The sequence below is a fragment of the Protopterus annectens genome, chromosome 14.part0 (assembly GCF_019279795.1).
Source record: "Protopterus annectens isolate FY-2018-M chromosome 14.part0, PAN1.0, whole genome shotgun sequence".
In the NCBI taxonomy this organism is placed as follows: domain Eukaryota; kingdom Metazoa; phylum Chordata; order Ceratodontiformes; family Protopteridae; genus Protopterus; species Protopterus annectens.
The window spans coordinates 920,184,293-920,202,194 of record NC_056748.1 but is presented as its reverse complement, the minus strand read 5'-3'; the positions used below and the strand labels follow the sequence as shown (position 1 = coordinate 920,202,194).

The window sequence follows — 17,902 nt, the reverse complement described above, 5'->3', positions numbered from 1 at the left end:
TTTAAGTTGCCCCTCACACCTGGTCAAGGTTTCCTTCACTTTAGGCCCAAAAAGAGATGAGCCAAAGGGGGTGTTAACGAAGGATGACTTGAAGGGCTCCGCGAAGGAACACAAGTGCATCCAGGAATGTCTTCCAAGAGCAATTCCTGTACCTGCTGCCCTACTCATTCCATCATCTGCATAGGATATGAGATGCATGGACGAGTTGACAATAGAATTTAGGATAGAAAGTTGGGCAGCAACTTTGTCAGAGGCACCTGCAGCTACTGTACCCTGAAGAGCATCTCCCAACTCCTTAAGGAGATCTCTTTGCAACCTAGTAAAATGGGTTAAGTAGTTCAGTGAACTGAGAGCAAAAGTTGCTGAACTGAACATGCATTTCCCATATCTATCCAAGATCCTAGACTATTAGGAGGATGGATAGACGAAGTCTCAGACATTTCCTTTTGTGTGGCCGCCACCACCACCATGGCATCAACTGGGACTCCTTTGGTTCAGAAAGTTTTGTCTGGTGGGGCTGATATAAACTTGTTAGGCCTCCTAGGGACAGGCTCCATGGACTCCGGTGATTCCCATGCCCTTCGAGAAACCAACTGCATAAGCTCATCGAAAGGCAGAGGCACTCAAGAGGTGGAGGATTGAGACCCGAAAGCCTTCAGGAGAAGTGACTCATCCTCAGTAGGGCTTTTGGACTGCCAATCAGGCCTCTGCCTACACATCTTCAGTATCTCAGCAAAGGAGATATCCTCAGAGGGGGACCCTTCTGACTCATCCAAGTCAGTGTCAGATGTTAAAGACTGTGGGAAGTCCAAGTGTCTCCTCTTGCACAAGCTCTTCCTGGGGACCCCCTCAGTGGGTACCTCTGGGAAGGTCTCAGAAGAGCAGGGGGCACCCTGTGGGGCTACCTGAGGCTCTGGGTCTCTAAGTTTAGCCTGGATGCTGGAAGCAGAAGCAGACACAGGGGCTTTAGGGGATGAGGAAGCAAGACCTGAAGTAGAGGATGTCTTGGGGGACAAAGATCTCCTCATGGCTTTGAAGGCACCACAGCTCCGATGGGAAAGAATCAATGGATCTGGGGGAACAGTCAACCCCTCCCACACCAAAGCAGTGGGCTCCGAGTCGGAGGTAGGAGCCAAGCTCATCTGAACCGAAGCCCCAAGAGGAAGAGTCGGCACCGACAAGTCGGTCCGACTATCCTCCCCAGATCCAATTGGAGTGTGTCTGGTCCTAGAGTCCCCAGTCAGCGCAGAAGACACTGGAGCAGGTCTCGGCTCCAAAGGCTCCACGGTCAACAGGTCTGCTTCGTCTGGTTACAAAGGGTCGATACAGCTCGGAGGAGTAGCCAAAGCAGGAGTACTGGTCTTCAGCTCCGAAGCTGCTTGGGTTGGAGAAGACAACAATTTAGCAAGGCCTGTAGCCTGTAAAAGCTTCTGCAACAATCGATCCATATCCAAATCTGAAAGGCTGACAGATGATCTTGTTGATGGTGCCGACTGGAGCAATGGTGACTGAGGCACTTCAGATACCGGCTCCAATGCTGTGGGTCGGCTCCAAAAAGAAGACAGTTGGCTCCGAAGTCTGAGAAGCTGATGTCACAGAGTCAGACTTTTTTGATTTGAGTGTTTGGAGTCCTTAGATTCAACAGAGGACTTAGATTTGCTGACCACATCCTGGTCACTCAAAGCCTCTTGAAAGGGGTATTTAAGCAAGCCCCTGTCCATTAACTTCCTTTTCCTGTCTAACAAAACTCTTGATGAAAAGGAATGGCAGATAGCACAAGGTTCTTGTAAGTGGACAGCCCCTAAACAATACACACAGGTAACATGTCCATCAGTAACTGACATTTTCTGATTGCAGTTCGGACATTTTTTTAATAACTACTTTAACATGCAAACCAAATATTAATAAAGATACTAGGCTCTAAACACACACACACACACACACACACACACACACACACACACACACACACACACACACACACACACACACAGAAATGAGCCTGAGAAAGAATCCAAAAACCCTATACAACTAGAAAAAGGCTGTATATAGCCACTAGAAAAGCTGTTTAAACACACGGTCTAACACATAACTAGGCCAAAACACACGAGGCCAATATTTTAAAGAGTAATATTAACACACAGGGGAAGGGAAACTTCAAGGAAGCTATAAAAGCTAACTAACTATCCTAAGTCAAAAATTTAGTAAAAGTATTTAACAAACTGCTAAATAGAAAAGTTTTTAAATTGTACTGGCCCGAGCTTGCACTGGAACCTCCAATCAGATGCCGCGGCAAACTAGATCTGAAGTAATTCACAGTGCATCATGGGATAGGGGCTTGGCCTCAAGCTACTGGAAGACCTCGAGCTTTGCATATGGCCGTACCGGAGCCGATGGATTGGCTCCGAACCCATCAGTCAAGAATGAACAGTGAGATTGTATAATGGTACTGTAGGATGCAAAGTTGTTCAAAGACATTATTTACGAAAGATAAGTAATTTCTTTCTTAAATATATGTCATTATATAATACCAATAGCCCAACTCCTGGGTGTGGATAATGCTGGATTTACCCATGGTTGCCTTTGTTTGACCACTTGGGCTTCGACCTTGTGATCAAACCACACTAATCATGGGTAAAGCCAACATAACACACCAATTTGTGGGTGGTTTAAAAAATGCAGTAATTCCTACCCATACATGACGAGATTAGCAAATGTAGGGGCACAGGCCACCCCCATTGCTACAGCTCTCACTTGTTTAAAAACCTCGCCCTCAAAGAAAATATCTAAACTCTGAGTTTCCCCGCCAAGAGTGGCGTCGGTATCTGTAGTCAGAATGGGGGCCGAGGAGCCTGTGACCTCAGGCACAGAAGACACCGGTAATGAAGTCTCATCGGTACTCAGGGGCTGCGTAGGCGCCTCGCTGAGAACCGTTAGTCGGCCTTAGCGTGGTGTCAGTAGAAGTCGCGGACCTCGTATGTCGGTCCTTATCTTTGCGTCATTTACTCAAAACTGGAGTTGGAGTATCCGACGACATAATGTAATTAAATTTTTTACCAAAATAGTGGTGGGCGAACTCCGCTAGATGCTTAATAGTGCGTTTGTTGAATCTAGCACAAAAACGGCAGGCCGAGACATCGTGGTCTGGGCCTAAGCAAGGAATACAGAAAGAATGGAAATCCTTATGCGGTATTTGCTTCCCACATGAAACGCAATTATTAACTTTGTCTGACATCTGTCTGAGGCAAGAAAAGTTTCCCCAACGGGGTACTTAGCTTTAAAGAAGGCTTCGGCTGAAATATTTTCGTAAATCTCAGGAGCTGGCCGACCAGCACTTGCAAACTGCTTCTGCTTCGGGCACCGCGCGGCAAGAAAGACTGAAGAAGATGGCATCGGCTGGCTCTTTTATACCCCTGCTGCACTGATGTCAGGGAGGAAGCGACGACAACTGACGCCGGACCTAGACTTTGGAATTCGGCCGACCGAGGACCCGCCTGACGGCAGGATAACCCATCTGTTATGACTGCAGCTGTATGCACGATGAACATCTAGAAGCAACTTGATTTCTCTGTTAGTTTAAAAAAACTGATACCTTAGTAAATCATCATCGAAAAATTCCAAACCTATATTCGGAGGAATGCAAAGGCATAAATCTACTTCTACTGTAAAAAAGCCTAAGGTTGTTGTCCCATAAACCATCATCAATTCTACTCAAATCCCAAGAAATATGCAACAAGTGTCTGGTATAAGTGTATACTGGCTTTAAATTCCTGTCTATACACATAGCCAAGTGTATACTGGCGTTAAAAGCCTGAGTTGCCACAATAACTGTAAAAGGTGGGTTGATTACATTTTTTGTGAAGCTCGGGTATACCAAAAATCGTACGTATCATGGGACTAGATAATTTTAAATTACATAAATCAGATGTAATGACACTGTAAAAATCTTCAAGGTACAAATCTATTTTACAATATGCTATGTTAATGTCATTTCTTGAAGCAGGCAAACTGTTTTCTGTATTGTGCAGTAGATTTAACATAGTATAAGAGTAATCAATGACCTCGTAGACAACACTGCCACCACTGTTATCTGGGTTCATGACATGGATGGGCGTCTCTAAGAGTGACTAATATATTGTGTTAATTTTTAGAAAGACTGTAAAAATACTTCATCATCCTTATATAATTTGTAAATATCATTCTCACAAGCCTGTAAAAGAGAGTGCATAATAGGATTATATGTACTTTTCCTTTCAACTAAAAGTGCAGTATCACCATTAGATGTAGAACCATCATCAAATGTCACAGCAAAATTCAGTTTTCTAGTAAAAAGTCTTAATTCAAGTTTACCACATCTAGTTTGGTATTAGGAATAAAATGTACATCTTTTCTGTAATAAGGAAAAATAATCCAATGAAATTGGATGTTTGACGTGATAAATGTTTAATAAACTATAATATAAAATAATGCTACTTTAGGCTTTTTTTTTTTTTTTTTTTTACATTTTGTAAGTTGACAGCATTAGAACATGTGGCAAAACTTTTACTCTATACTGTTTAACCATAACGTTCTTACCTTGTTTGGTGGCAACAGCAGTGACAGTCCACTCCACAGACTGGCACAGTAAAGCACCAGTGCTGAACCGAGATGTGCAGCCAGCCTGTATTGGCTGACACGAGGGATGTCAAAGGATTCTGGCTTTTCTTCCAGTCCACTTTTTACCATATACCAACCCAGCAAGCCCTAAATATACACAAAAAGAAGAGCAAGCTTTCATGGAAATGCAAGACTGACAGATGTAACTTACTGACATGTTACATAATGCAGTCACTTCAAAAAGGTACAACGCCACATCCCTCCATAGTCAAAGACAAACAAAATCTTAAAACTTCTTTTCAAATTATTAAACTGCCCTCCTAAGTTATATACTGCTAATATTTTTTGTGCTCAATAGTACACAGCTAATGCAATAAGGCAATTCACAGTAGCTAACACAATCACAAATCTGCTTTACTACTGTGGAAAACTGCCCTCAAGGAAAGCATGATTCATATCTGGCTGTGAGAACGCCCAATTTGTATGAAGAAAAAAATAAAAATAAAAAAACAATGTTGGATTATGCCATCTTCTGTTCTAACAAACTCTTAATAAAAACCAAAAAAGTACATCTTTTACAACTAATTAAACTTTAATAGCCATACTCAATGACAATAAACCTTTTAAACACAACCATATACAAACATTTAAACCAAGACAGAAACAAAGAATACTAGGGAATCGTATGTAGGAACCAAAGGAGTCGCTCTCTAGAGCCTCCTTCCCAGGCTAGTATTGTGATAATTACTCAATGTAATAATTAACCTTTGAGGAACACACTCATAGCTATTTTCATTACTTCTGGATTACTACCAATGAATATTAATTGTCATAAGATCAGTTTTTTCAGGCTAAGATTACCCTCTGTGAACTCTTGTACCACTCCTCTGGCATCAGATGGTGTATTTGCTCCAAATACAAGCAGGTTTTTTCCATGATGCTCTCAGTTCTTTTCACGGGAAACCAGAAACATGCTGTGAGCAATCACTGCTAGCAATGATACTACATTCAATTACACCAAAGCTGGATACTAATAAAGAACGGTAAGAATAATTAAGTAATGGGGTGAGGGTTCAGGATGCCTTGTCCAACTGCACAAAATAAAGTTAAAAAAGGCAACTTGAGGAATGTAATGATGGTTAAGGTGTTTACCTCACAGACATAAGACACAGGGTTTGATTCTCAACTTTGAAGGAAATAGGTTAGGTTTAAAATGGCCCAGAAGGGCATGTAGCCTAGTACTTACCCTCCCACCACCCCCCTAACTGATTTTGGTTCAGAGCTCTTTGTACTGCTTCTAAAGACACTCACTTAAAAGTAGGGTTGCCATCTTTTCAAATGGCCAAAATGGGACATTTTTGGTACAAACATCAGATTTTACAGGCTGACACATACCCATGGCCAGTACAAAGGACAGAACTTAACTTTTTTGCCTAAATAAAAGCTTATTCTTGTAGCATTTTAGTTGCTTATTCTGTTTCTTATAATATTTAGGTATTTCAGACACAGAATAACTGTTTTGTGCAACTATTACATAAAATATAAGAAATAATTTTGTCCTAAAATCTCAGGACATTTGCCATTTTTACAATTTTTTGTCAAGACACAACTGCCCAAAGAGGGACTGTCCCTCGCAAAGTGGGACAGGTGGTAACCCTACTTAAAAGACTGTGCAGATGTGTGATGGTTTTACCCTTATTAAAGACAAAAAAGTCTCTGCTTTCAGGAGTAGTAATATGCCATGATCCACCCTGGTGGAATCAAAAAATCAATAGGCTGTATAACAGAAGAAAATCATGGCAAAAATTAGGAGGTGCAGCACCCAGCAGGATAAAAGCACTCTCAAACTAAACATACAACTCAGAGGACAAATAAAGTCTACATATTTGAGGTAAGCTTGACCTCCCAGGCCAATGACAACTACAAAGCATTCTTTAGCTATATCCACATCAAAGACAATACACAATTGTGTGCAGGGCTCCTAGAGCCACCTATACTGAGCCAGAAGATGTAGCAAACCTCCTGGCTGATAAATTCAGCTCCAACTTTTCCCTCTCTCTCCCCCTCAACCTTCCCTCAGGAAATACCATCAAATATTACTCCCTCTACTATCACTAGAGAATAGGTCCTTAATGCTTTCTCTAAGACCAAAAACAGTCCATTAATAGGCCCAGGCAATATCCCAGGGTGCTTTCTAAACGGAAAAAAAACATGATCTATCAGGGCCTCTGGAGTTACTATTTAACTGTAGCATCCAACCAGGCTTCGTGCCTCAATAATGGAGAACAGCAACAGTCATCCCTCTGCACAAAGGTAAGCCATATACAGACCCTGGAAACTACAGACCCATAAGTCTCACTAGTCTTGTATGTAAAGCCATGGAAAGAATCACATCATGGAGATTATCAAAGATACAGTAAACCTCCAGACACTAGAACCAACCCAGTTTGGTTTCATCAAGGGCAGATCATGCCTACTCAACCTGCTGGACTTCTTTGAGAAGATCACCAGAGCAATAGTTGAGGGAAAATGGTTCACACTGTCCACCTTGACCTGGCCAAGGCATATGACACTATACCCCACTCATAGATAGTTAATAAACTCAAGAGGTTAGGTACAAACTCGTACGTCACCCGGTGGATAGCCAGCTGGCTCACAGCCAGGACCCAGGACAGTCCACCTCTACAAAACAGGCCAGTCACAAGTAGAGTTCCTCGGGGACTTGGACTGCTTCTTTATGGCATTTACTTCTCTAAAGCCAAGGCCAATATCAGTGGTCTCTGGCTGACTAAATTTGCAGATGACTGCAAATTAGGACCAGTCACTGAATCCCACACTTACAAATGTTCTCCAAGAGGGGTTGACACAGACAAACAACTGGTGTCAGAGCCATGGACTAAAACTAAATGCCAAGAAATACATAACACTATCTTTCGGGAAGTCATCCACCCCTGGTAACTATCATAATGACAGCAAACCCCTTAGAGTTGACCCAGCAGTCGTGGACTTGGGGACACACAGACAGTAATCTAGCCTTTGACCATCACATGCACCAACACCCCTACGCCAACCTCAGACCACTTCGCTCCTCTAACAGATTGCTAGTACAAACTGTCAAAATCAATAATTCAGCCGGTGACTCTGTTTGCAAACTACGTTGGTAAAACCTGGAACTCACTGCCTGCTTATATTACTCTAGAACCCATCCTAAGTCAATTCAATAAAAGTCTCAAACAATATTTTACATCACAATGGCTATGTCCTTGTTCCAAGCCACATTAGTCCTCTTTTTATGTTTGTGTTCCAATTCATTTGCAACTTAACTGTGTGGCATTTCTTAGGCCTTTTAACCTTGTGTAAATTAAATACTTGTGTGATTGTATTATGTGTATAGCTGAACAGAACCTGTAAACTTTGTTTATCAAGATTTATGTTATATTATTGTTTTTACCTTGGAGATTTTCTCCCCGGGCCTCTGCTGAAAATGGACATGTATCCAGTCAGACTATCCCGGTCAACAAATGTAAAATAAATAAAATATCTACAGTAGTGAAGAAATCATGTTATGTTGTGCAAATTAGAAACAAAGGTATGGCATCTAAGTCCAAGGAAGTCATTGTTTCACTGTATTTGGCATTCATCAGACCTATCATTGAGTACAATGCCTCCTTTGGTATATACCTAACTATGCACATCCAACTGGAATGTCCACAGAGGTTCCTCACTAAAAGAATACAGGGCACAAGTAAAATGTCTTATATAGACTGCCTAAAGGCCCTATCCCTGTAGTCTGTCTCCTACAGGCTTTTCAGGGGAGCTCTATGCCTGGCATACAGGGCATTGTGAAACCCCACTCTGACGGATCTCCTGCTTATTCACAAAACAAACAGCACCAGAATACCTCGTTCTACAGACTTAAACCTTGCCTGTACAGGATATGCTGGAGAGAAAGGCATGTACCCCAAAGACTACCCTGTCTACGGAACAGGCTCCCTCTTCTGTGTGAAGAGAGTTCCTCCCCAATCCAATTCAAGAGCAACTTGGAAAAATGGGTGGACACAGGAAATTCATCCCTGGTTTGGCACTTGTATCTCTAATGGACACAGGCAAAATTGTTCCTCTCCCAAGCACCTGCTTGTAAGTGTTTCATCTTCTAAACAACTGCTTACACTTATCAAGTGTATCAGAACTTGTCAGAGATTTGAAATGCATGGCTAGGCTTAAAAAGGCCCTTGTGATCATCAGCCTAGTAAACACCTATGAATAAGGCACAGCCTGGGGGTAAGACTGTGCACAAAATGTATGCAAATACAATGCCTCATTCCACCAGGCAAACCACGCAGAATCCAAAATCAAATTAATAATTTCTTCACATAAATGTAAGAGGACAGGACCACCTGGTTTAGATTAGTCTGACATGATTTTAGGCATAAATGAAGTGCTAGTGGGGGAAGTTACTCTAACCTTAAGTAAAGTAATGTAAGATTCTCAACATACAAGAGTTGGAAGATCTGAAACCCTGCTAGCAGGGGCAAATGCACCCTACCAAAAGATCTGTCACAAGAGAAGCTTAAACAAAACAGAATGCACTAAGTGAAATGATGTTTTTTCAAAGTTTCTGAATACAATTCAATCCCACACAACCAAGGTTTACACAAATATAAAACTTCTTTAAGAAGCATCACCTCTACTAGTGTAGAAGTGAATGGAGGATCTCAAGAAAAGCAAGATGACAAAGCAAACTAATGCATCTTAATTAGCAAGAAAGGTCCTGTGAATGCAATAAAGATAAACAGTCCAGGACCTGGAGAAGTTGCATCTGCACAGGAATTAAGTCACATCCTTTAAATCAATGAGAAAATGTACTTTATGTTGACACACAAGGCTTTCTAACAGAAAGCCTTGTCTTGTCCTAAAAAAAAGGAATCTGAATGCTTATGGAGAAAAGAACTTTGTAATGGGAATCAAAACTTCAACTTCTAGGCTGTGAGATGAAGCACTCCACCTTTCTGCTGAATTACAAGACCTTCCTTAGGACAGAACCGCATAAATAAGACTGCTACTTCCTTAACATAGGAGAAAGTTTGTGTCTTTCGGCTTTTCCCGGTTAGGGGTCGCCACAGTGGAACTCCAATCCGCTAATGATTGGCAGTAGATTTTTACGTACTGGCTTGCCGGGCCTAAAGCACAACCTTCAATGAAGGAATGCCCATTCACGCATGTCGCTACACAGAAGACGAACGGGCAACGTCTAACTGTGAGGCAACAACGCTACCGCAGCACCACCACTGCAGTTACTGTTTAAATATACTTATCATAATAGCTCTTAAATAAGAGATTACTGTACAAGTTAAACGTGTGTGTCCTTCCCTTCCATGACTTTCATCAGCAGTGCCTCTTTATAAAGACCAGATCTTGAGACGGTCTTCCGTGGAACCTTATTCACTGCATAATTCATGTAAAGCCAGCTCAAGACTTTTCTTCAGTTTAAGAGCCTTCCAACCCTTACAAGAACTTACAAGATGTTGTAAACCACTGTCCGTAATATAATAAAACATTAAGCTAGAAAAAGCTATTGTAAAACAGTCTAATGATGCATTATAAAACTCTGCATCCTTCTTACAAAGGTAGAGGGAGGATATCTTTACTGTTAAAGTGACATATCCTTAATTATCGACCACTATGATGAGTATGCTTGCAAAACGCTGTGCTATTTCTTCATCTGGGTAAATTCAAGTAGTATGATCATACCTATAGGAGGTATTACAGTTACAGATTTCGTGTGGCATAACCAGGCAAAAACCTACTCTACCCATGAAGTATGCATCTAAATGACAGCATTGTATGAAGATATATACAACAATGCCTGGACCAAAAATATCACACACAAACTTTCTTGAAATAAGCTGAACAGGTTAACTGTTGCTAAAGTAGAGCACACTTTTACTGTGCCTTGCAGTTATAATATAAAGATGACACTAAGTCAGCTGGTTAGAGAATTTTCTTATTGACTGATATAAAGTTCTTTAAAAACAAACAAAAAGCTGGTAAGTACTCTATCACAACAACAAAGATGTCTATGCACATCTAACAAATCCAAACATTCTTTGTCACGCTAATAGTACAAATAAAAAATTGGTAACTGAATGGTCTCATAGAGCTACGGTTGATAAAACAGTCATTTCTCATCAAGGACAATGTTTCATAATGGAATTTCAAGTTTGCATATTAAATCTTGTGACTGAAGTCCTTCTGCCAGAAGTAATAACAAAAAGAAAACTGTTTTCAATGCAAAATACTCTTAAATTCACTATATCAGCTTGTTCAAAGGCAGGTTAAGTCAGCCTGTCCAAAACAGGAAGGCTGAAAACCAGGTCATTGTGTTATCCATAGGATAGTTGCGGCACAAGCAGAGATTGCAGCAACATGAATCTTTATTGATACTTTGATACATTTGAATCAAAAAAGATCATTTAAAAAAAAAAAAGTTAAAACTTTGTATAGGACCCAGACATTATGATACAGTTCAAAAAACAAATCTCTCTCACTTTCTTGTGTAAGATTTTGTTATATTAGATAATTCAACTTTCTTCAACATAAAGTAAGGAATCCACTTTAAGAAGTCAAAACTTAATTTCCTTAGCTGACAGATTCACAGATTCAAGAACTAAGTAATCAAGCCCCCAGAGTTAATAAACTCCATGTAGGAACAGCATTATTCCTATATGGACCGAATGGAGTCCGTGTCTGCATCTCCCTCTCGAGTGCTTGTCTTGCATACTAATGAAGGCATGCTACTGAGATGGAGCCATGTACATGGGTACTGAATCCGTGCAGGGGGCGTGTTATAGTAGTGCTCGCAGATCTGTAACACACCCCCTGCATTGTGAACATGCCATAGGGCACTTTACAGTAAATAAAAATAAAGAAAGTGACCTTTGACAATTAAAAAATGAATGGAAAGAAAATGTCATGCAGGGGGTGTGTTACAGATACTGCAACACACCCCTTGCATTGTGAAAATGCTATATGGCACTGTACAATAAAAAAGTGTCCTCTGACACATACCTCTCAACCTCTTAGAGCAAGAAATCTGGTCAAAGCCATTAGTAAAAGTGGGACAAAAGGCAAAAAATAGGGACAGTTTTAAACATTTCTCTTAAAACTTAGAAAGTTGATAAAATAAGATGATTTGCACTAACAGTATGTCGCCCGAAAATCAAATGTGTGTGTAATTATTACTTCATTTTCAGACTGCAGTTAGAAATGTCATGTAAAGGGGTGTGTTACAGCATCAATAACACACGCCTTTGATTGTGAAGGTGCTGTACGGCAGTAAAAAACAATAAAGAAAGTGTCCTCGGACACATTTCATAACTGAATTGTGATGTTTCAGTTAAAAGTAATAGGCTTTTTAAAATTTCTATGTAAAGTTTAAGCGTAGTTCAGCGGGTTTGCGCAGCACTTTGCTCAGCAGTGCTTAAATGTAATGAAGAGCTATGTAGAAATGTATAGCTGAAATTTTCACAGCCAAGTTAGCTGAGTGGTTAGACTCATGGCTTTGCATGTAGTAGGTGCACGGTTCGAATACCTAGACAGGCCATTCAGCTTTTACATGGAAAAACATTTTTATAGGTTTTATTTTATTTAATGATGTAGTAATTAATATTTGTTAACCAGGGTAGTGTAGGTGGTCTAAAAATCAGTGTCAGTGGAGATACGAGGTGAAAACCCCCATTTAAACACAAACGTTCCATACAGTACAGTCACAGCCCAAGGTAATGTAATGAAAGCACATAGGGGGAAGTCATGTAAAGTAAAATATAAACACTTAATAATGCATCAGTAATGAGTAAAATAAGATTGACTATTTTTTAAATGAAAATCTTTGTTTGCCCTTAACTCAGTTTTGCTAAGCACTGCTAAGCCAAACTAAGCAGTGCTTAAACAGTACCTGTCTGAGCAATACTTAGCTGGTTTGAGGACTGCTAAGAAGTTCCATTCTAAGCAGTATTCTGCTCAGCTACGTGGATTTGTGCACTGCTAAGCACTGCTCAGCATTTGCCATTACCACTTTTAAGCACTGCTCAACTCAGATTAGCTGGTTTGTGCACTGATGAGCTTGAAAATGGTCTAATGGCAGCAAAGGGCAGGAATATGGCCTTATTTAAACTGCACAGATGAAAATACAGGCAGAACTTAAGAGTTTCATCCCTGTAGGAGCTATGGCAAGTGCTGGTGAAGGAGTGTGTTTTCGGGCGCAGCGCTCGGACATGGTGTAGTCCAGGGTCAAGGCTAGGCTCCTTGTAAAGAACCATGACATCAGACTGCTACAGGGCCAGTACCAGTGCACAAAATACAGGTCTGAGGCCTGGGAATGTCTGGAATTTGAGCTCACTAATGTCACTGGCATTCCTGCACTGGTGAGCAGGTCAGTCATCATTATGATGACCTGAAATGGAGGAAGGGGGCACTATCGGCCAATGGATCCAAGATGCTTGGGACAGGGATGTCCCAGAAGTTTGTAAGTATAGCAACTGGTGATTTATTAAATTATAGTAAGAATATCCAATAACCAGGTATGCATAATGGTGTGTTTTCTCCCCACAGCTGCAGAGGAGAGGGTCTGTAACATGGACGCACATGGAGGATGACTGGAGAGGCTGTCCCGACAGTGTGGTGAGTACAGATACAGCTTGCAAAAAAAAAATATATATATATATATATATATTTTTTTTAGTTCAATAAATAAGAAAGTGTAATTGTTTACTGCCATTAGATATAGTGTATTTTGAGTGTACTCAATAAATGTGTTAGACCAACATTCATATAAGTAACTAGTGCCAGGTACTGTGCAATACAGATGAAGTCAGCAAACTAGCTACTACTGATGAAATGAAGCCAATACTTTAGTAATACTGTGTAGGAATTAATCCATTAATAAAGTATACTGTGCTTGCTACTGTGAAAGTAATAACTGACATACATTCTTCATCTACAGGATATGCAGTAGAACTGAATGTAGATGTTGGACTGTAATAAATCAGTGTGTCAGGTTACCCACAATAAAGCTTATTCCAAAAAACTATTGTATTTCTTCAACAGACCAGACTAAACACAAGTGTACAGGTGCTACACAGCAAATATGGCTATGAAAGCATGAATCCAATGCAGTGTGCCTGCTAGGCAGCTGTTATGGCAAACTGTAGATGTGGCGCGATAAAACAAGATGCATCTGATGAAGCAGTTTTATCACTGCAAAAGCGCTTACGTTTGTTTCACTCAATAAAACTTGTTGATTTTATGAAGAGAGCCTGGTTTTGCTTCACCTTATTGCTTTTTGATGGACTTTGTGTTTGGTGAAGCATTCATTCAGCACATATTGGTTCTTTCGTTGTTTGATACAAGAAGCAATGAAAAGTGATACATGTTCTGCACCGAGACCTGAACCTTGAATAGTAATGTGTAATGTATTACAGTGTGTTCCCTGCAGCATGGTCTTGTGTTAACTTTTGCATTTCAGCTACATGTAATTCTGAATGTAGGTATGCTGATGCAGGCAAGTATGAGCCCGTAATAGGGGGAGACTGCAAATATATAATGATGTGCAAATGTGTATGGGTCGGGTATGCAACCCAACAGCCTATTGTGGTCTGTACAGATCACACATAATCACATCCACTAGAGTTTAAATGTGTACACCTGCATTCAAAGTATTAATAAACAGTACACTGTCATGCATGAATCTTAGGCATGTATGTTCATCTGTCACTACAGTCTTCTGTGACACTCCATGTATATTACAAGGTCAGAGTGTGTAACCAAGTGAGTTTTAGGCACAAATTAGTGAAGCTGCAGACAGCACTGACCCAGTAGCTCAGTATGATAAGAAATAGACATGTTGTTTAGTTTTGCACACAGACCACAGTTTGAACCCAGGGATGGGTACTAATGTGTTTATAGTTACACACATGTAATCCTGACTATTTGTCGAAAAATTCAGGTAGTGTTAACAGATATTTTCTCCACAGGGCTGACAGGTAAAGAAATATTTGTATTAGCTGTATTAAGGGTATAGTAATAAACTGTGTACAAATGTTCCAGTGCCCAGTCCCATACCCACAAATGACAGCAGGACAGCTGTATACACTATGCAGTCTTCCCGATACATGCTTCTCAAGTGTCACGCTGACACGGCTAGTGATCACTGCTGCCAATAACCTTGCACACAGATAAAAATCCAGAAGAAGTATGCCATTAGCACAGTCACACATTAGTGCAGGGTACACTTTGTTACCTTATATGTAACCATGACATGTACCAGTCCCCCCTACTCATGTACCTAGAGTTGTCACAGCTTGCCCCACAGCATTTCTGGTAGACAGATTAACAGGTCTGTACGTGCTGCAGTAGCTATAGGCCTCAGGTAGATGTAAAGTGATAGCAGACCTGTACAATATTGAGCAGTACTGTTGTGAAAAATAAGCATATACAGTTGGTAATGGGCTGTTTCTCTCCCCCCACCGCTTATCTGCATCAATAATTATTATTCATCTACTATGGGTATATTGTTCTCAAAACCTAATGTTGGGACTTGTGTTCTACTATTGTTCATATATTTAAATGGTTGTATGCCAACATACCTTGTTCAAATTCCATTGTAGGTTGTCTGTTGCCGTAAATGTAACTGGCATGCTGTTACAATACTGACTGTTATTACATTTACGCATGTGTTCTGTTTGCCATGCAATTTTTTCAATTCTATTGTTCTGGGTTAATTGAAACACCCATGCATGCAGTTAGAACTAATGTTGAAATGTTTTGTTCATGACTAACCAAAACATTTTGTCAAACCTCACCCCCACAGCACATTTTGGGAAGGCAGATCCGCCTGTCCCACCTCATCTGGCCACAGCACCAGGCCCTAGCATGTCTGGGACCCAACCTCAGGCTGCCTCCTCTGCTGGTCCTGCATCACTTTCAGGTGGAACCGCCTCAGGGGATGGGGCTCGTCCCCGCCTTGGACATAGGCATGTAGAGGGTCCTGTCACCCAACACCAAGTCCAAGGTATGGTGTTGCAGGGTCATCCAGCATGATTTGGATGACCATCTGCACCAGATAGAGGGCAGATTGGCACACGAGGGGCAGGCTGGCCCAGTCATCTGGCCCCCAGCACAGCCACCCTTTGGGGCCGTGGTGACTGCCCATGAGTGGGGACCTCAGTCCCACTGTTTCCATCTGGGTGCACGTGGGCCTCTGATTCCCAACCACCCTTCCCATTCAAGGTGTTTACCCCCCTCATGAGTCATACGCCACTCCTGTCTGCTGTCTGTCTGCAAAAGCAACCTCTCCTACCCAACTTACCTACAACCTTTCCCCCAACATCCCACTCTCACCTAAAAAAAAAAAAAAAGGGGAATCTGCCCCCCCCCCCAAAAAAAAATCATGCCCCATACACAGCTCTCCATTTCTCCCTTACATACACTGACGTCAATTTATCCTTGAATCACTCAACAAATGTATGTCGCCCACACCCCACCCCCTTGGGGTATGAGGCTCTAAATTCCAAATTGTCCACATCAGTCACAGCTATTGCTGCAAACTAAATGGAGAGCTATGCCTTTCCTACACCCATCCTGCAGATCCCCTAGCTGCCTTTCATAATGTTTTTTCCCCCTGCTTGCCCCCAACTTCACCACATTCCTATCACCCCTTTTTTCTTTTTTTTTTTTTTTTTTGGAATTAGCGTGGGTGTAAGCTGGACTAAGATCCACTAAGCGAAGGTAAGGGAACCCAAGTACCTTTTGGCACCACTCAGCGTCATGCAAAACTGCACAAACCCACTTAAAACTGCTTTAATCACTCACTCTCATTCAGCCACTGTTCTGCCCTTCAACAAAATAACCAGTCCTGCCAGGTCTCGAACCCAGGACCCTGTGCACTAGAATCACAGCAACATACCACTACATCAAATCAGCTGTCAGAATTACTAATGCTTTTGTAAATATATTACACATTATGGTCATTTAACATTAGGGAAACAAAAGTCACCACTGCCAAGTCTTGAACCCAGGACCCTGTGCACTAGAGTCAGAGCAATGTACCACTACACCAAATCTACTCTGGGAATTAGTAATGCTTTTTCAAAGGTATCATGCATTAGAGTTATTGAACATTAGGGAAAAAATATCACAGCCAATTCTCAAACCCAGGAACCTACGCACTAGAGTCAGAGCAACCCACCACTAAGCCAAACCAGCGCTGGAGAATTAGCAATGCTTTTGTAAAGATATTGTGCATTACAGTTATGTAACAGGAAAAAAGACAAACATGCAGATTATTAAACACAGGCCCTTCTAAACTAGAATCATAGCAACACACCACTACACCAAACAGCTCTACGGAATTACAGATGCTTTTAAGATATCAGGCACTACAGGGATGTGACTTAAGGGAAAAAAAACATCACTCCCAAGGTTTGAACCCAGAACCCTTTGAACTACAGTCAGAGAACACACCAGTATGTCAACTGACCTCTGGAGTATAACAGTTTTTACAAGCCTACCCTAACTGTAAGTTGCACAGTACTTATATATATATATATATATATTCGCCCAAATCACACTGTACTTGGGCCTCTGACACAGACACAGAACCAGTACACAGACAAATAATTGCTGCTGGATGTACAGAAGGCCTACAATATCAGGTAGAGCTGACAAATGCACAGACTGTTGCTGCCTATTCACAGTTGTGCTCCCTATTTATGGCAGGGTTGTCATAAAACCTACCCTGTGTGACCACATACTGGCAAGGCAGTGCTGATTGGGGTTACAAAACAATGACAGTCTGCTCTGTGTCAACACCATACCCATCAGAACACACATGTCCATGGAAAGCCTGTGTTACACACCATATGCATGCACATATGTCTTACAAATACACATCAGATTGCTTGCTGGCTTGGTAGCTCTATCTGTAACATTTCTAGCATCCGTCACATCTAGACACCCACAGTCCTGGCACACAGCCCAGTCTGTGGCACGATAACTACAGGGATGTCAATACTACACAAGAATAATTGAGCCCTGCAAAACTGGTTGCTCCTACTGCAGTCACTGCAACCCACAGTAGCACTTTAAAGGCCTGCAGTGTGAGACATATTTCACAATTATGAATACATGTAGTAAATGTGGACTACCACTCTCTGGATGGCACTATTATGCAACATATGCACCACAGGAACATGCCTCACCGGGGCTGTTGTGGGTACCTTCAACCAGGTCATGCTGGGACACAACAGCT

At 41.4% G+C, this 17,902-nt stretch overlaps 1 protein-coding gene across 1 annotated transcript in view; it reads right to left on the bottom strand.

Moving 5' to 3' along the window:
• LOC122789341 (cytochrome c oxidase assembly protein COX15 homolog) overlaps positions 1-17,902 on the bottom strand; it is a 547,801-nt gene that overhangs the window by 259,780 nt on the left and 270,119 nt on the right. Inside the window, exon 5 of the mRNA XM_044056719.1 lies at positions 4,576-4,743. Within this exon, the coding sequence (XP_043912654.1) occupies positions 4,576-4,743 (168 nt within the window). The remainder of the gene's footprint in view (positions 1-4,575; positions 4,744-17,902) is intronic.